At 47.2% G+C, this 19,799-nt stretch overlaps 1 protein-coding gene across 1 annotated transcript in view; it reads left to right on the top strand.

The window, feature by feature from the left end:
• Positions 1-18,828, top strand: part of Frmd4a (FERM domain containing 4A) — a 335,717-nt gene extending 316,889 nt beyond the window's left edge. The window contains 6 exon segments of the mRNA XM_028895108.2: positions 2,125-2,181; positions 5,444-5,687; positions 6,379-6,543; positions 7,551-8,434; positions 10,368-10,464; positions 15,684-18,828. Coding sequence (XP_028750941.1) covers positions 2,125-2,181; positions 5,444-5,687; positions 6,379-6,543; positions 7,551-8,434; positions 10,368-10,464; positions 15,684-15,786 — 1,550 coding nt within the window. The 3' untranslated portion in view covers positions 15,787-18,828.
• The last annotated feature ends 971 nt before the right edge of the window (positions 18,829-19,799 follow it).

The raw sequence follows: 19,799 nt of genomic DNA, 5'->3' as shown, positions 1-19,799 counted from the left end.
CTAATAATCAAGTCATGTGGAGGCACGGATGAAAGAGACCATACACAGAACCTCCATGTCACTTATTGCCCTGGAGGAACCTGCAGGGATGAGCCAGCTCTCTTTTCAGATGTCACCATGAACTATGGAAGTTACTGTGCTAGCCCAGCCCAGCCTCAACATAGCTGAAACTCTGCAGTGCTCAGAAACTGAACCTCTTTTCCCAAGACTAGAAAGGCAAAGTGCACAGCTAGGGTATTGGAGTGAGTCCTTCAGGCCACCACCCTGTCCCCCGTCTGTCCCCCTCTACCCAATCCTATTAGCAGGAGCTTCTTATCCTAAGAACTGCAGTGTGAAGTATTAGACTGCCCCTCGTGGATTGTCTGGAGTGCGTGTTCTGATCCGGGCTCAGGCATTGTGTTGAGTGAGGATGGTAAACTAGAAGGAAATACCTTCAAATCCACCAACAAGCATCAAGTTTCTCCCACTGTTACCATCTTTCCTCTAGTTCCTCGAATTCTTGGTAATGTAGGTTAGTACTCTCCCAGAGGGTACATGTCTTGAGAATACCTTAGTTCTAGGAAGACAGGAACTGATACAGGGGTTTCTGAGAGCTTTGTGGTGGTGGGAATGGGTGAGTGCAAGGTTTCTAGTTGGGAAAGGAAAGCCCTAATCCAAGGAGAAGATGGGTGGTGGTGCGGTGGTGTAATCATGTTGGTGTACTGAAGGCCCCTGAACACTTACAATGGGGAAAATGATAACCTGTGTTATATATAACATGTAGATATAGATCTGTCTCCTGAAAACATGGGGATACTAAGGAGGCTGTGGTGGATTGGAGATTACAAGATATCAAAGTCAAAGCCCTCTGTCTCCTTGGAGTTCATCTATCAAATAACAGGGAGAAAGTGAGTTCCTAGTTGGGAGGGATAGAGCTGACCAGAAAAGTCGTCCTTTTGCTCTAGGAACTCAGGAGTGCCCATCTTTCTGTATCTTATTCTGTCGTCCCTTGCCATGAAAGTGGAACTCTCCCCCGCTTCCTAACAGGGCTACAGTGAGTCAGCCCTTCTCTGTCATCACCTCTTTGAGGGCCTCCTCAGAGGCATTTGAACTTCCCTGCTCTGTGGAAACATCTAGAAGAACCATCAGAGCTATGGCTGGGAAGAGCAGCCTGGGGGTGCCTATCTCACCAGGTGGCCTCGGGGAGCCCATTCTGAGGCCTGCCTGAAGGAAGGCTATTCTCTTGGGTCTGGCGGCAGCACTGGCATCTAAACCACTACCCGTGCCAGCTCCTGATCCCTCCCATGCAAGCCTCCAGCCATGTTTGGTTAGCTGCTCGAGAATCTGCCTTCCCCTTTGCTGCCACAATGGAGTAATGTTTTCATCACAGAGGCCCATCTGCGTTAGAAGCGAGGGAGTAAGCACCTTAGATCCCCAGCAAATGTTTCATCTCAAGAGTTGAACGATACACTCAGAATCTGAAGACTTTGGACCTTTGCTGACGTTTCCCAGAGAGTAGAGTCACTTCAGACAAACCCCCTCTTTCCTGGGAGTACCTCAGTTTCCCCAGTGGGAGAGAGGATTGTTTTACTGTGCCCTCTCAGGCATGTTCTTAATTGAATGGTGGTGACTATAAAAACAAGCTTTGGAGAGATGGAGTCTGTAGTTAGCATGCTTGTTTTCTCTGCTAATGACTTAAGTTCATTGAGAAACCATTTATTACCATGTGAGCAAAACTAAGTTCCCTCCCCTGGTTTCGGATCTGTTGACTAACAGCTGCTGACTTCTTTGGTTTGGCTGGTACTTGTCCCGAGTTTGCTCCAGGACAATGATGTGGCTTAACCAGGCCCCGCCACCTTTCTAGGGTTGCTAAGCCGCAGTATCTGGCGAACAAGAGCATAAGCACACAAAGACTAGGACCCCTTGCAGAGCTGGGGTGGGGAGGGTGTGCTCGAAACCCACCACAGGGACTGTCAAAGGAAACACCCAACCATGTCTTTCTTTCCTGGCTTCTTTCCTTGCCGATGCAGAAAAGATGGGAGAGCGTTGTCAGGATGGGGGAGGAGGCAGGCTGGTCTTTCCTGCACACAGGGCTTTGTTTCCAGAATGTGTTAACCCTGGAGACTTTCACTTTTTGTCTTCTAGATGGAAACATCGCCAGTGAAGACAGCTCCCTCTCCGATGCCCTTGTTCTTGAAGATGGTAGGTTTTTCCCATTCCCTGCTCTTAAAAGTGGACTCCAGGTTAAACCGGATTATTCTGGAGGCAGCCTGGGAATGGCTATAGACAGGAAAGAGGCAGGCTCCTCCCCCCCCCCCCACAAGAGTCACTGTGGGGCTCATAGTGCATGCTACATTGACACCTCCTTCCCAGGGTTATCCAACCTGCAGCCCTTGTGTTCCAGTAGCACAGAAAATACATATATGCATGCCCTGAGAACCTGTGGGCCATGGGTTGGACACTACTGGAAATGTATGGCCTAAGAGAATTATTGTTTGTCCAATATGGCCCAGATAAGCCAAAAGGCCGGACCCCCCGAGTGATAATCATGAAGTGGAATTTTGTTTTTATAATAGCCAAAGAATATTTTTGGCTGGCATGGTAGCTTTAATCCTGTAACCCCAGCACATGAGAGGTGGAAAGAGAGACGGGAGGATCAAAAATTCAAGGCCAACAGGAGCAATAGAGCAAGAGCTTGTGTCTAAAAACAAACAAGGGCCTGGGAGTAGAGTTCAGTGCTAGAGCACTTGCCGGAATGCAAGGTCCTGGGTTCTGCCCTCAGCACAAAAAAAAAAAAAAAATGGGAAAAACAGGTAGAAATTTTTATGTAAGCAGAGTCTTCATCACGTATATCTTCCTTTGGGCAGTCCTGACATACAAGGAAAGAGGTAGCCATTGATTTGGGTTACACAACAAAGCTTGGAACCTACTGGGAGAGTCTGAGCTACAGGAAGGAGCTGGCCTATGTGCTCCTCTCTGAGACAGAAGATATGCCCCTTTAGTGACATGGACAACCTTCGAAACTGTTTATTTCCTATTGAATTCTCAAATCTGGCAATTGCCAGGATATTTTCTTGCTCAGGTCTTAGAAAATCAGAGTTGAAAGCCCCTCCTAACCCTTCAGCAGAAGCAAGCATTCCAAACTTAGAACCATTTCTAAACTATTCCTGTAGTTGCTAAACCAAAACATTGGACGATGAGGGCACTAATTATATGGAAATCTATTAACTGGCAGTTAATTTTTTTTGCCCTCTAGGAAAACCTCAGGCAGCCAGTGGTAAGTGGCTATTGAGACAGAAAACATAAAAGGCCTACCCAAGTCACAGTAATCATCATAATTGCCACAATAATAACGATTGCTCTTGATGTAGGGGAAAGCCTGGGGAGCTAGTTACCCAGTTGTCTTGGCCTTGCTATAAGAAATCAGATTGTCGAATTTTACTGTCTGCTGCATTAAGTGGATGGGGAGGACATGGTGTTCCGTGAGAACACAGAAGGCTGTTTGGAAAACGAGACCCCCCCAGTCCCACCATTGATCTCTGCCACCCTGGCCTGCTGAGGAAGGAACAAGTTGACAAAGTGCCTTTGCACCAGGAGTCTCCAGGGCTGTATGTAGTCCTTAGCTAATTTGGAGACATCGTGATTACAGCTTCGCCCCCATGTCCTAGGCCTCCGACAACCCCACAGCCGTAACTGCCTCCTCTTGTGTCCTGTGTTCCCACTTGAGGCTCTCACTTGCTAGGGACTCCTCCTGTCTGATTTGAGGGACAAGCAGGGGTAGACCAGAGCAGATAGCTGGCCTTTGAATTTTGGGGATTGAGAATTAGGCTATGAAAAAAAAAATCAAGAGTTGAAAATGGATATAGGATCTCATGAATGGTGGTGGGGCTTTCCCTGTAGCCTCCCACCCCCTTCCCTGTGAGCATTCCATCTCCTTCCGACGCCACCGCACCTCAGGTTCCCATTACCATATCTCTTCATAACCCCCCTTGTCTCTCCTGTCGCTTTTCCCAGGGTGAAAATTGCCAGAATGATGGCCTGTAAACAGTATTTTCACCCATACATCTATGCTTGAGTTAAAGTTTTCCTTGTAACTTTTAGGCCAAATCTCAACTCCTTATCTGGAATTCAAGGTCTTTTGCTATCTAGGCTCACTCCAATTCCTTCCTCCCTCCCTCGCTCACTTGCTCTGCCCTCTCCCCCAGCTGAGTGGCACCTCCTGCTCATAACCATTTCCTTCACCTCCATATTTCTACTTAGTTTCCTTCCTTATCTGCCTGCCCATAGCTCATTTCCTTCCAGATGACCCTTTTTGTTGTTGTTTTGTTTTTCTGAGACAGGGTTTCTCCATAAAGCTTTGGAGCTGTTCCTGGAACTCGCTCTGTAGACCAGGCTGGCCTCAAACTCACAGAGATCTGCCTGCCTCTGCCTCCTGAGTGCTGGGATTAAAGGCGTGTGCCACTGCTACCGCCCAGCTCAGATGGCACCTTTTGGTTGGGGATTGTTTTGTTTTGTTTCAAACTGGACCAGGTCCTAGGTACCTCAGAATGGTATTGAACTCGCTATGTAACTGAAGCTGACCTTGAGCTGCTGATTTGCCTGTCTCCATCTACCAAATGCTGGAATTACAGGCAAGAGTCACTATGCCTGGTTAGATGTCTCCTTTGACTAAAAGGATTTGCTTCCTTTGGAAGTCATCCAGCCCATTTATTGCACCCCAGAGATTGCAGGGGTAGGTGCTATTTATTGGGACTGGGACCCTCTTTCCCCAAAACACCTTGATCAGCGCTGAGGATGTAGCTCTGTGGAGAGCACTTGCCTAGCATGCATGAGGCCCTGGGCTCCATCCTGGTATCACAGAATTTAATATGCCAGAAAAGACTATACAGAGTTTAAGTCGCTTGTGAGGGAAGCGTGGCTGGTAGAGAACCAGATCTGCCAGCATTTAATTATACTTGACAGATATACTTTCATTTTTTTTTCCTCCAACAAATATTTATTGAGTACCTACTGGGTGCCAGCTGTCATTCTAACCCTGAGGACACAGTGATTAACAGAGCTGATAAAATCCTCAGGAAAGTTAACTCCTCCCCCCAAAGCAAACGAGATCTGTCTAGTGTCTCTTCAAACATAAATTATGGCACAGCTCCATGCTAGAGCATTTGCTTAGCATGTGTGAGGCTCTGGGTTCATTCCTTAGCACCAATTTAAAAAAAAAAAAAAACATTAAATACTACGTTTGCCAGTTTAGTATGAAGTGATCAATTCTTCCAATTCAGACTTTATTCACACTTAACTAAAAGTGATACTTACTGCCCTGTTTAAGGCTCTGTAGTCAAGGCAGGGTCAGCAGGGTCATCGCACATATTTTGATGTGTAGCTCCAAGGTGCTGATGTGGTCTGGGGCAAATCTCTGGGTGTGTGGAAATGATGACTGATCAGTTCCTCTTATCTGTCTATGCAGAAGACTCTCAGGTTACCAGCACAATATCCCCCCTACAGTCTCCGCACAAGGGACTTCCTCCTCGGCCACCATCATCCTCGCACAACAGGCCTCCTCCCCCACAGTCCCTGGAGGGCCTCAGGCAGATGCACTATCACCGCACCGACTATGACAAGTCACCCTTAAAGCCCAAAATGTGGAGCGAGTCCTCTCTAGATGAGCCTTATGAGAAGGTGAAGAAACGCTCCTCCCACAGTCATTCCAGGTGAGTTGGGTAGGGACACCCAAATGAGGTCTCTGGCTGGCTTGAGCAGAATCGAAAGGTGGCCCCACCCATCACGGTATTCCCAGAGGATGAGTAGTTCAGCTTTGCTCACAAAGCCCTCTACCGTCAGCCTCCCAGAAGTACAGATTTGTCATCCAGAGGGAAAATACCAATGGCTTGGCTCACAATCAACCTGTTGGCAGATGGCGCTAATGCCGTTAAATTCCACAGGAATTAATTAGGAAATTGTAGCCAGCAGTATTCCAGAATGCAAAGGAGAGTCCAATCAGAGGCTCCCCAAGGTGGTGCAGAACCTAAGCCATCTTCCAGCCGATTTCTGGAGCCAAGCTGCTGCAATGCAAGATGCACATTAGCAGCTCATTACTAGGTTAATATCAACATCGTAGAGATGACTTGGAAGACATTTCAGGTTTGCTTCTGTTGTTGCCATTTTCCATAATCACACAGCCCCCAAGAGGGTGCCCGAACAGGAATTTTGTTTCTTGGAAAACAATACGCTGTGCTGACTGCAGAGGTGGAGGGGACAAAGCCCCCTCCAGTGGGACAGTGAGAGTTGGAGTCCTGGGTAAGCTTTCCCTACAGTCAGATTCACTGTCCCACGCTAGTCAGCCCCTACCACTGGGGAAAGGTGCCACATTATGTGACCAGCATGGCTTTCCTCTGCTTGCAGCAGCCACAAGCGTTTCCCCAGTACAGGAAGCTGTACTGAGGCAGGAGTAAGCAGCTCCCTGCAGAACAGCCCCATCCGAGGCCTCCCACACTGGAATTCCCAGTCTAGCATGCCATCCACCCCAGACCTGCGTGTCCGGAGTCCCCACTACGTTCACTCCACAAGGTGAGTCTGCTGGGCCTTCAGACTACCTGCCTTTCTGGTCCACACCTTGGTACAAGGAGACAGTGTAGCCCCAAGAACAGGTGAGCTAGAGTCAGATTCCATCCTGCCTACTTTACCCTGGACACTCATACAGCCAACTGTCCAGTCTCCTGGAGAGAGCTAATAAGGATCCTCGTAGGAGAGAGGGCAGGAAAACTAGCCCAGTTAATGTGGGAAGTGCAGCAGCCTCGTATACCCCAGGCTAATCTCTGCTCCCCATTCCTCAGAGACCTTTCTCGTGAGGCCTGCATCTGTTCTGGACTCATCTTAATGTCTCAAGGCATACATTTAAAATGATCAGAAAATGGCTTCACTGAATCACAATCCTTTTCTAATGTTGTAAAGCCAGATCATGGAAGGTCACTGGTAAGGGCTATGTACTTCTGCCTGTATGTATGTAGTCAGGAGTCGCTAGGAATATGCATATGTAGTTCTAGCATTTGGTACCATTATCTATCTCTTGTTGATTGATATTGGTGGGTCGCTAGGAATATGCATATGTAGTTCTAGCATTTGGTACCATTATCTATCTCTTGTTGATTGATATTGGTGGATGAGCAGAGTGGCTCAGAGGCAAAGTCTTGATACTACTGGTAGGTGTTTGTATCGTTCATGTTTAGGGGTTCCATTTTAGAGTCCTTATAAGAAACAGCCATTGGCATTCATTTCAGAGTACTATTTGGTTCAATCAGAGTAGAGCCTCTGTTAGACATTTTGTTACTGATTTTGGTCAACACTTTTTAGAGGAAACCCTGCGCGAATCCTAGGTGTACTTCCACTTCCCTGGCTCTGCCTCCAGGGACTCTTAGCTCCCTTCCTCACCTGGGGCCTAGGGAAGTACCTGGGTTTCCAGGGCAACCCGTTGGCTAGATGCCCTGAGCCTCATAGGCTTTTACACTCCAGTCCTATGGCTTTCATGGGACCCTTTGACCCAGAACCCCAAGACTAACCCTGCGGTCTCCCCACAGGTCGGTAGACATCAGTCCCACGAGACTGCACAGCCTCGCACTGCACTTTAGGCATCGGAGCTCCAGCTTGGAGTCCCAGGGCAAGCTCCTGGGCTCAGAGAATGACACCGGGAGCCCCGACTTCTACACTCCGAGGACTCGTAGCAGCAATGGCTCGGACCCCATGGATGACTGCTCCTCGTGCACCAGCCATTCGAGCTCAGAGCACTACTACCCGGCACAGATGAACGCCAACTACTCAACGCTGGCTGAGGACTCGCCATCCAAGGCGCGCCAGCGCCAGCGGCAGAGGCAGCGGGCAGCGGGCGCCCTGGGCTCGGCGAGCTCCGGCAGCATGCCCAACCTAGCAGCACGCAGTGGGGCTGCAGGCGCGGGCGGCAGCGGCGGCGGCGTGTACCTGCACAGCCAGAGCCAGCCGAGCTCGCAGTACCGCATCAAGGAGTACCCACTGTATATTGAGGGCAGTGCCACACCCGTGGTGGTGCGCAGCCTGGAGAGTGACCAGGAGGGCCACTACAGCGTCAAGGCGCAGTTCAAGACCTCCAACTCCTACACAGCTGGCGGTCTGTTCAAAGAGAGCTGGCGCGGGGGTGGCGACGAGGGCGACGCAGGCCGCCTTACACCATCGCGCTCCCAGATCCTGCGGACTCCTTCGTTGGGGCGCGACGGCGCCCACGACAAAGGCTCTGGCCGTGCTGCGGTATCGGACGAGCTGCGCCAGTGGTACCAGCGTTCCACAGCCTCGCACAAGGAGCACAGCCGCCTGTCACACACCAGCTCCACCTCCTCGGACAGCGGCTCCCAGTACAGCACCTCTTCCCAGAGCACCTTCGTGGCGCACAGCAGGGTCACCAGGATGCCCCAGATGTGCAAGGCCACGTCAGGTGAGCAGAGTGGCGGGACTGCAGCGACCTGGGTAGCCTGTAGGTTGCCTAGACTTTGCAGCCAAGAAAAGGAGTCATTGCTGTGGAATGTGGGAAGCCCGTGGCTCGCATGCCACCACTAAAGTTGCTTCCTTCCTTAACCGGGGCACAGAGCAAGCTTTCCGTTAGCCTTTCTAGTTAAGGGCGGAAAGCCATGTGATGTCAGGTCTCGGGGTTTATCCTGCTAAGGGTGCGCCTTTTTCCTGGTGAAGAAAAATTCTAGTACGTTAGAGACCTGAGTTATAACCCTGCCAAGAAAGGCTGGGTTGAAAGTGGGGCCTGGATCTTGAGGTCCTAGGGGAAGAAGTGTTTACTCTCTGAACCTGACAGCTGTCCTACATAGGTAGGTAGCTTGGCTGCTCCTGGCTTTTCTATTCCAATGATGTCATAATACCATCACAAAGTAATTTCTTTTTCACAGAAATCACCAAGGTGCTTTCAGTATCCTTGATACTGTGTCACACTGAAGTTTGAACCCAAAGCACTGTGCAGTGCCAAATTAAGCAAAAGATGGGAGAACTGTCCTTTCCCTTAAGAAATGTCTCTATGAAATAACAATGCTAACAACCAACATTAGCTTAGCATTTACCTTTGCTACATCAGTGATGCTCACTTGTATATTCATACCACTTAGAGAGTGGTAAAAACAAACAAACAAAACAACCCCACTACAACCCTTCCCTCTAGTAGGCAGAAAAAGAGGGAGGATTCTGAGACAAATAGTAAGCAGTACAATAAAACCAAGAACTGGGGATACATGTCATCTGAAAGGTAGTTTGGAGCCTGGAAGGAAGAAGTAGTACATTCTGCCTCCAAATCCCCACTGCCCTTTTCATTAGGGCATACACGCCAAACAAGTGCCAGAGACTAGACCATAAGTGATCTAGGCAGTCCTGGGTGCACCATAGCCTATAGGTCCTACACCTTCCTCCTGTTCTGTTTATTTATTTAGAAACCAAGCCACTGGCTTCCCAGCAAGATTCTGAGAATGGATACGTTATGCATAGCATCAGAAGGTCATGATCACTTCTGGTCCTCTTAGATCCAGTGGTTAAGTACCAATGGCAAAAGGATAGGATTGTTTCATCCTCTCAAAATTGCCATTCATGGGGATATGCTTTACTAAATGATAGCGGGCAGTTATTATTACTAAATATTTTAGTAAATTGTATCTGAGGTTGACAGAAGAAAAGGATTCCCCCCCACCTGCCAAAATGCAAAAGATGCATTTAAGTAGGATTTATTTGGTGCTAAGTTCTCCTAACTAGATTTCTATGTGTTCACTGATGGTAGAACACCTACATTTGGATGAGCTGTTAAAAGCTCTGTTCATAGCCGGGCGTTGGTGGCGCACGCCTTTAATCCCAGCACTCGGGAGGCAGAGCCAGGCGGATCTCTGTGAGTTCGAGGCCAGCCTGGGCTACCAAGTGAGCTCCAGGAAAGGCACAAAGCTACACAGAGAAACCCTGTCTCGAAAAACCAAAAAAAAAAAAAAAAAAGCTCTGTTTATTTAAGGGTTATTGAAGTAGCAGTTGGAAAATCTGAGACAGCAGAGGACTTTTTGGAGGCCCTTCCTACAATAAAGCATGATCCTCACATAAGGGCCACGTCAAAAATGTCACGAGGCAGCCCTCCGTGCTCAGGTCTCCACCACAGGAACACGGGGGCTTCCCATTCTCAGTCGGCCTCAGTCAGAATGAAGGAATGCAGTTAGGAGGAGAAAATACATTTGGGGGTACCAAGGTATTTCCCCACTATGTCATGGGGTCAGAGACGCCGCCTACAAGGCCATGTCTGGCAATGATAGAAGGTCTGCCACGGGGTTTGCCACTGAGTTATGAGCTCCTTCATCTCACCTGTCTTCCCCTGTTTTTCCCACACCAACTACATACAGCTGCCTTACCTCAGAGCCAGAGAAGCTCAACACCGTCAAGTGAAATTGGGGCCACCCCACCAAGCAGTCCCCACCACATCCTGACCTGGCAGACTGGGTGAGTTGTCCTTCAAAGCGTTGACTTGGTTCTTCTGGGCTCTCAATTGCACTAGCTGGGAAGACCAGCAGCAGCACTGAGCTCCTAGGGATGGAAGGATGCATCGGCAAGTGAGTGCCAAGGCGGCTCAGGCTTCCTTTCAAAAGAATCTCCCCATATTGCTGTCACCTTCTCCCCAGCTGGCCTACTGTCTTTGACGGGGATGAATTCTACATGGTTCTATTTAAAAGCAGGTAGTGATTTCCTGGGATGTAGGAAGGCAAACAAAGCAGTGGATTCAATTCCAGGCAGTGTTGGGTTTTTCCAAGGCCAACTTGAAATGCCTCACAAAATTGTCAAGGGTGGGAGGAAGTACCCTGAGCCAGATATCACACATGCTGCTCAGTGTGGTCACTGTCTTAATATCGGGATGCATCTGGAGAAAAAAGGGCTCCTGTCTAGGTTAAGCAGCAGTTCTCCATCAGCAAAGGGGATCCTGTACCTTGAGCCCTTTAAGGAGAGGCTGCATACAGCAAAATAACTGACACTGGAAGTCAGCTTTTGTTTGTAGCTGTAAGTGTGGATTTTGGGCAGAAGCAGCAGTGGCCGGTTAGGATGCTCTGACCTGTCAGAGGGTCAAGCAGACACAAGTATCCTGCTTTGTTCTTATCGCACACTGTCACTTTCTACCCCGTGCCTTTCTTCTGTTGACGCCTCTCAGATGTTACATTCTGTCAACACCTGTTGGTTACTGGAAATGGGCCCCATATCCAGCTCAATCCACAGCTTTTGCTGTTGGGCATTGGTGGGCATGTCCGGGGAAATCTGACAGCTGTGAGCTGAATTATGAGAAAGCCACAGTCCCACAGCTGGTTCCGCTGACTGCTCAGGCTCCCACGCTTGGCATCTTTACTCCTCCACATTTATCTACAGAGAGCTGACACCAGGCCTTTTCTGGAACCTTCACTTTTAGTGGAGAAGAGGAGAGCTAACCCTGAGTGCTTACTCGAACACAAAGGCTGACAGCTTTTCCAAACATAAATGAGTTTCATGGAATTCTGTCTGCTCCCTGGCAAGGGAAGGATCCAGATCTTTGGGGTTTACAAGTGAGACAGAGACAATGAGTCATATACCTTATGTTTTTCTGGTAGGTTCTAAAATGTGGACCTTAGGTCAGCAGTTTGGGCTCCACCTGGGATCTTCTTGGGCCTACCCAAAACTGAATCAGAAGCTCTGGGGTGGGCCCATTGGGTGTATTTAAATGAGCCCTCGGGCCATTAGGATCAATGACCGGACACCCACTGAACCACTCCATGCGGCCTCTTTACTCTTTTCAAATTAAGAAAACACACAGCCTACAACTACAGTGTTTCTCATGTCCACTCCTCAGTGTGGCTTTTGCCAGTAGCTACCTCTCTGTTTATAGTACAAGTCACTGACAACACTTGCTCATACCTTCCTCTCTACAGCTGTAGGCTCTGAAGTCAGACAGCTTCTTGGCTTAGTCTAAGAGTCTCCCTGGATTAATTTATACAAGAGTGACACATCTGTATACCTCTAATGGCTAAACCATAGCATCCAAATAGGACTCTTGGAATCCTCTGTGGACCCTGGCAAGTTCCTGGGCCATACCCAGTTTTATCTGATCCAACTATATGACTGGATCACTTGACTAATAAACAGGCTCTGAAACTTACAAGCATCCATCCCACGTCCACTCACTCAAGTCAGCCCTTGTACATGCCTCCTTTATCACATGTAGCCAGTGAGAGCTGGAAACAAACTGGAAACAAAAAGATACTGTCCTTGAAGTCCAGTGTTTTGCCAGATGGTGAATTGTTCGAGAATAATGTGATAAGAAAACAAGACAATGGGTAAAAATTGCCACCACCTGCCTTCCTAACATAACTAATGAGGTCTTGTCCCTCAGTGACGAAGACTGAAAGTTCTGCATGCCTCTTACTGTGTCGGATAACCAGTGGGTCTTTCCCGGGTGTTAATAAGCTACTAATCGTGTGTGCCGGTTCTCCTATGTAACATGAACTCTCTTCTCTTCCTCCTTCCGCTCTCCTCTGTTCAGAGAAGCAACAGAAAACTCTCCCATCAGGGATGGGTCTGAGTCTCCAACTCACCAAAGTACTGATGAATAGAGGTATTGTAAGGGAACGTCTTGTTCTTCCTGCCCACGAGTGTGTGATCCAGATGTCCTGCATATGTGCTGCTTCTGCCCATGTCATAGTTTCCAGTAGGAAATGTCTGAATGGTGTGGAAGCTATTATTTTTATGTTTTATTTCTAGATACATGTGGAGCTCTGTGTTTGGATGTGTGTTTTTACATCAGATGTAGAATAGTCCACATTCTCCTTCCCAGAAGAAATCACCATAGTATAGTTAGACTTTCTAAGCTTTAAATACAAACAAAAAAATAAGTTGTGGAGGTTTGTTGTTTACCAGGTTTGTAAGTAGTATCTATGAAAACAGCATCACTGTTGTTTAAAACAAAATTGAGGCCCGAGTAAGTATTTAGTGCTTACATAGAAGTATTGAGTGCTCTACAAATTTAAGTCAAAATGCTAAAAAAGACCCAGAGGCGAGAGATGCCTTTTAGTTCTCACACACACTTCATGAGCCTGGCTTTGAAGAACTACAGTAAGGCAGAGAAACCATCCCAAGAGCAAAAACCACAGGTGTGGATCCCAGCAGGGCTTGGGAGAAGAGCAAAGAATCCCGTGTAGTAGTAAAGAGAGAGGAGCACTTTAGCCTGGAATGCAGGACAGGACAAGACCATGAACAATTTTTACAGTTGGCCAAATGGGGATTAGGAAAGCAGGGGAGGAAGGTGGACAGCTCGTCCTCTGGTGGCAGTGAGGGGACTGAGAGACAATGATGGCACAACATTTTCGAATTTGAGTTATTTTTCTCTTCCTATATGAAGGGATTAAAATGTGCTGAGTGATGGTAGTAGAGACTTAAACAGTTCATGTGGGAATATGGTTTAATCAGTTCAAAATAAACTAAAGACAATACTGCTGGGTAGCAGCTCACACCCTGACCAGCGGAGTCATGACATAGAGGTCTCATTACCCTGGCTTTATGACCACTGGCCTACAGCACTGTTCACTAACTAACCAAGTATGTCCAGCCCATTGGTTTGGTATGTTAAAACCCATATCTCAATTCACAGTGCACAGGGAGATATGGCATCATTCAATATTTAGTTATTACTTGCTTTTTAAAAAGTGATTTAACTCCCGACTATTTAGGATCCAACATACAAGAGATTCAGATTTGTTCTATGACATTAAGCTGTTTGAGATGGTGTTTTCCAACATGTGTTCTAGAGGTGTGAACAGTGATACTGTGTGAGACACTAAGTGAAACAAAGTAACGCATGACTTCTCAGAGCCTCTGGTATGTGCTCAGTGTACACTATGATTGAGCCCACATCACACTGTATCAGAAACAAACTTCTAGAAGTTTCTAGGAAGCTGTACCAGTATTTGCTGCACAGGAAAGAGACGCCAACTCGATAAGCTTAAGCAAATGAACGTGTATAAGCTGCTAAGCTGAGGCAAAGCTAGAGCCGAGCTCCCTAGCTGTTCCATCCCCACATCAAGGAAATAAACATCATGTTTTCAAAGTCAAGGGCCATCTCTGAACCAGTGAGTGTAGCTGGAGAACCTAATGGGCGGTCCTAGGTCACGTGTTCCCCTGGTAGGCGTAAGAGCACTAGGAAGGGAACGTTCCCTGGAGCCATGCACGTCTCCAGCAGAATCCAACCACCTTTCCCATTAAAAGTTCTTGGTTCTTTTGACACAATTTACAAAAGCCAGTTTCGCAGTGGCAAGACATTGTTTGCAGAATGAGTATAATTGCATCATCCACTCATTTACCCCCAAAACACAGATAAAAAGACGCCCAGGACCAGTGTCCTAACTAAGGCCTTGCCTTTGCTTCTAAAGCCACATTTCATCAGAATTAAGCTCATGGACTTCCAGTGCTCCAAGCACAAGGCTGTCATGGAAACCGACCAGAATACTCGGAGATGGCTTGGGATTTTTCCAGCTTTCATGGACTTTGCTAGGTCCGCTGAGGGATATTTACAAAGTATTAAATACTCAGTGTATTCCCGGAGAAGTAAGCAAATCAGGCAGTAGTGAGAGTGCTGGTGGTCTTCAGGGAGGCTTTTTGAGATTCTCTTTAGAAGAGGTCGGCATCTCTTCCTGGTACCCATCCCCTGAGTATGCCCCTGGCCCAAGGCACGGGAACTGAAGGGTAGCTTGGGGACAGTTAGGACTCCCTTTAAGTAGGGCTGTAGCCACTCACCTATGTGAGCACTTGCTGATTCCTAGGAATCACCCTAGGCAGTAGGGGATTAGTAGGTTAGAGGAGCACCCATCTAACCTACTAATAATACTTATCCAAAGAACTTTCTAATTTCTTCCATGTATACTTTTCTCTGTAGAGAAATAGATTTTTATTTTATACTATTTTTTGGTGCTGAGCATTAAGCACAGAACCATTATATGTTAAGCATGCTTTCTACCACTGAGCTACAGGCCCAGTCCCTGTATGTTTTTTAAAATACTTTTATAAAATAACAACATTATTGATTTAAAAAGCATAGTCAGGTGGTAGTGTCACACCTTAATCCTAGCACTCAGGAGGCAGAGGCAGGCTGATCCCTGTGAGTTCAAGGACAGCCTGGTCTTTCAGGACAGCTAGGGCTGCACAGAGAAACCCTGTCTTAAAGAACAAAAAAACAAAACAAGGCTCACGTGTTGACTGTTCTTCCAGGACAGTGATAACTAACCACAGAAGTGCAGTTATCCCTTGGGTCATCAGACTTACATCAGTAAGGCAACCGCTGACTGTCATGTAGAAAGTTATCCTGAGGAATACAGCCCCAGGGGCTCCTCAGCTGGCTTCATCTGAGATCATGGATGGGACTTTCCAAGTTCCCAGTAGTGCACTCCCCATGCCAACCTCAGCATAGGCAGGCTCAGGCCTGGACATGAGCAGTTCTGAGGGTACCACGTGACCGTTGTTAACTTGTACTTCCTGAGGTTTCAGAGGTCCCTTTATGTAATCTTGGTCTCCGAACGCCTCCCGTACACCAAGTGCCATGGAGACTGCCACGTCTCACCATGTGTGGAGGGCACGTCACTCCACATGTACCCTGAACACAGACCCACCTCTACTACTCTCTTCTAACTCATCGTCTCCCTTTGGGTCCACAGGAGCTACAGTGATAGCTGCTTCCTGGATTCCTCCCTCTATCCAGAGCTAGCTGATGTCCAATGGTACGGGCAGGAAAAAGCCAAGCCCGGGACCCTCGTGTGAGCCAGCCCGGCCTCTTCTGACCGCCGCACGCCATTCTGAGTCACCTCACTGCCTCTCAGTTGCCTTACCCAGACACACTGTCACCTGCACCAGCTTCGGCCCTTGGCACTTTTTTTCTCCTGTCTCCATATCCCCTTCACCCTCAAAAACCTGACTGAGGAGACATTCTGGAAGGTTCCGATCCCACTGTGTGTCCCCTGGCTCTCTTACCCAGAGAGCCAGGCAACAATCCTCAATGGCACCGTGGTGGTTTCCCTCTGCCATGACAGCTCCAGGCCAGGAACTGTCAGGGAAGCCAACACATGCAATTCCTGTGGAAGAGAAGCATTGGTAGAGAATGGAAAACAGACCTACCAGTGTGCAGAGACCGTGATGCTGCGTCCAGCTGCCATGCCACCTTAGGCCAACTGAGCGCGTCAAGAGGAGGATGCCTCCCGGGGATATGCAGTTTACACCTGACATGTTCTGTATTCTGTAACGAGACAGCCTGCAAGAGTACCTACGGGGAAGCGTGAGAAAGAAGACCAGCGCTTCGGAGACGCATCGGAGGGTCACAATTGGTTCTATGCTGCCAAAGATTCGACACATTCAACAATAAACAGATACGAGGGGCCAAGAGGAATACACTGTTTCTGCAGTGAAATTTCTTTTCAGTTCTAAACTGCTTCTATGCAGCACAAGTGAGAAGTCCACCATCTGTAAATCATGTCCTGTCGTGACCCATCTCCTGTCTAGTCCACTTCTCCCCACCCGAGAGCCTGCAAATGAACCTAATGGGACCGTGAAGACGGAGGAGGCTTGGCTGGCAGGCACAGAATCTGTCTGTCTGGACACGAAGGAGGAGCAGGGCACTGTTAGGACCGCCTGATACAGGGGCCTCCGCCTACGTCCCCAAAGCTGCTTTCCTTTTGGGATTGGTCAGAAGCTAAAGGTGATCATTGCCAAAAGTAGTCCTCTCTCGTGAAAACAGCCAGTAAAAGTGTAACCTTTCCTCTTTGTACAAGGCGTTTCATTTTCTTTTTTATGGGAAACCAAGGGAAAAAGCACATTGCAGTCTATTCAAGTGTTTTACTGTCGTGGCTCATTTTGTTTGTCAACACTTGTGTGACAAAGAACTCAGATGGACCTCTCCTGTATGTCACTTAGTCAAAGAACCCAAGTATGCCCTTAGGTAGGAAGATTGCTTTTTTAAATGTGTCTACCAGCCGGCAGGCAGAGTTGAGACAACTCAGCTCCCAAAGGGCCCATTCACCTCCAGCAGTATCCATGACCTTGATTTACCACCTCTGTCCACAGATACCAAGAGGAAAAAAAGAAGGCAAAAAAAAAAAAGAAAAAAGAGAAAAAAAAAAGCATGCATGCAAGCTGCCCGTTTACATGTGTTTTGAGCTATGCTTAACACACAACCAAAAAGCCATCAATCTTCAAAGGCCTCAAAGTTTTATAATAACTAACCAGTGAACAGTCTTAGCTGGGTTACCCAAGAAGGCACAAAAGACAGTTTCCGTGGAGGTAGTACATGTTACTATACGTGGGGCTTGTGGGGGTCACCTTTGGAAGGACTTCCTGTGGGAAAGGCATCCAGGCAGAGGAGCCAGGGTAGGAGTACTTCTGTGGGAAAGCAGATCTAAAAGTTAGCTGTGGCATCAAAAGAAAATCCCTTGTTGTTCGTGTAGGTGAATCCAAGAACAATAGACTCCACCAGACGAGGAGGGTAAGAAATGGACACCAGAAAGTACTATCCCTGTTGCTTACTCTGCAGTGGTTTGGAAAGCTCTGGAAGCCACCAAGCGGTGGCATTTACACCAGGCAGAAGCACCCATACCATGCGGTCTTAGGCCTCCTCTGCCATTTTTCTATGGCCCATTCAAGGCTGGGTACCCCAGAGCTGGGCATGGCTGGCTTGATGATTCAACTTTCAGAAACAGCACTCTGCCTGGACACTTCAGGGGTAACCCTGTAGATTGGTGGGAACTGGGTAACGGTACAAAACGAATCTGAGGCTTGACAGAGATGGGGGCTATCGGTTTGTTTGGTGGGTTTTTTTTTTCCTTTCTCCTAGTATGTTAATCAGATCTGCAAAAGGTTTATTCGGGGATTTTCCCCCCTACCTTCCCTAAAAGGAAATGTGACACATTGGGTCAGTGTCCCCCCCCAAAAGGAGATGCCTGAATAATTAGACTGAACTATGGTGCAACAGGAAAAGTCCAAAGGGAAACAACGAACAAGACAAGGTTACATAGTTGCAGGTTATAACACAGACCTATAACATAGTTTGAAAATCAGTTCTGAATTCCGTTGGATCAATGAGAGAGGCAGAAAGAATCTAAAATGTAATACATTTGGGAGCAGAGAGGAATTGTATGGGAGCTATGAATACCATCAGGATAGTCTGGTAGTGAGGACAGAGATTAAGTAAAACAGGTTTTACTGTTTAGCTGTGTTCAGTTAATACAATGTACATAATAAGCATTAGTCCTTTGAGACTGACATGATAAATGGTCAGTGTGGTGGTGAACTCTAGGTGTTGTATTCAAGCACCTGCAAATGCTTTACAGATCCCTATTTCTTTAAAGGAAGATGAGCTATGAAGCCCCCAGTCTGATCTAAAGCCCCTATTGGATTCTTTGGGTACATGTAAGAAATTGCCTGTTTCAACCAGAAGACTATGTTGTGAGCCAGGTTGGTTTATTTTGTTATATGCAGGTGAGTGTTGAAACTGTTAAAATCCCAAGTTGTTTTCATTCAGTATTAGTTTAGTTCTAAATATAGCAAACCTCATCCAGGTGCTATCAGATGACCAATTACTGCTTAGTTAACTAGGTGTAAAGTTTTACATATCCATTCATGTCAATAGTTTATTACAAGTTGTGTAAAATGGACTCTAGTTTAATAATGGGGGGAAAAGATTAGGTTGCTCCTGAAACTGACTGTAGAGCATGTAAAATGATTTTACTGGATTCTGTTCAACTGTAATCAATGAAAAAGATGTATGTTGTAGACAAAGTTGCAGAATTAAAAGAGAAATCTGCTTTTAATTTATTCTTTTTGTATTAAGAATTTGTATAGTACCTTTACATTTTGCAGAACAGTGTTGTCAACACTTATTAAAGCATTTTCAAAATGAAAACACCCCAGGCGCCTCTTGGACACTGTTTGTTTCTAAATGATAAATGTGTAACTATGCTCCAGAAAGCTGTATGTCAAGTGCACTGGGCTCTTTTTTAACACACACACACACACACACACACACACACACACACAGTATTCCTTTTGGTTTGGGCTTGTTTTTTAGATACAGTCTCATTCCACAGTCTGTGCCAGCCTGGAACTTACCATATAGCCCAGGGTGGCTTTGAACTCACAATCTTTTTGCCTCCAGCCTGAGTGCTGGTATGTACCACCACAACCAGCTGTGCATGGTATTGTTGGCTTGCCAGATGAGGAAGAGACGCTTGTTGACTTGGTAGAGGCTAGTTTTCTGTTAAATTATCTACCCTCTAAATCATACCACTGAAGCAACAGCCTATGGCATTTACAGAAGTACCCTAATTAAGATATATGGCTCCTGGCTTACTTCAGCCAACTGCTGCAATTGTATCTCTGACCCCTAACCTGACAGACATCTCTTTCCTAGCAGGAAACTAGAAGTCTAGCCTCCAGGAACACCCTGGATGGAAAGCCCTTCCTGATCACTAGAGTAAGACTAAAGCTTGCCAAGAAGAGTAACAATGCACCAAGAAGCTGGACCTGTCTAAAAATGAGCTAAAGGGACAGCTGACAACTTCCTGAACTCTGGCAACTGCCTGGGAAACTTCTTAGGGGAGTATCAGAGCATCCCAAAATAATCTACACTTGAAAAAGAAAAGGCCTCTTGTAAACATGCATAAAGATGCCAGAAATGAGGCTACGCTCTAAGCCCCATCACACGAAAACAACTGGAGCCTAGGAAGATGGCACTGTCTTATGCTTCCTGTCCCTTTTATACACGCATGCACACACGTAGGTGTGTG

The sequence above is a fragment of the Peromyscus leucopus genome, chromosome 5 (assembly GCF_004664715.2).
Source record: "Peromyscus leucopus breed LL Stock chromosome 5, UCI_PerLeu_2.1, whole genome shotgun sequence".
Classification (NCBI taxonomy): domain Eukaryota; kingdom Metazoa; phylum Chordata; class Mammalia; order Rodentia; family Cricetidae; genus Peromyscus; species Peromyscus leucopus.
The sequence above is the reverse complement of the archived record's forward strand: the minus strand, read 5'-3'. Positions and strand labels throughout refer to the sequence as shown.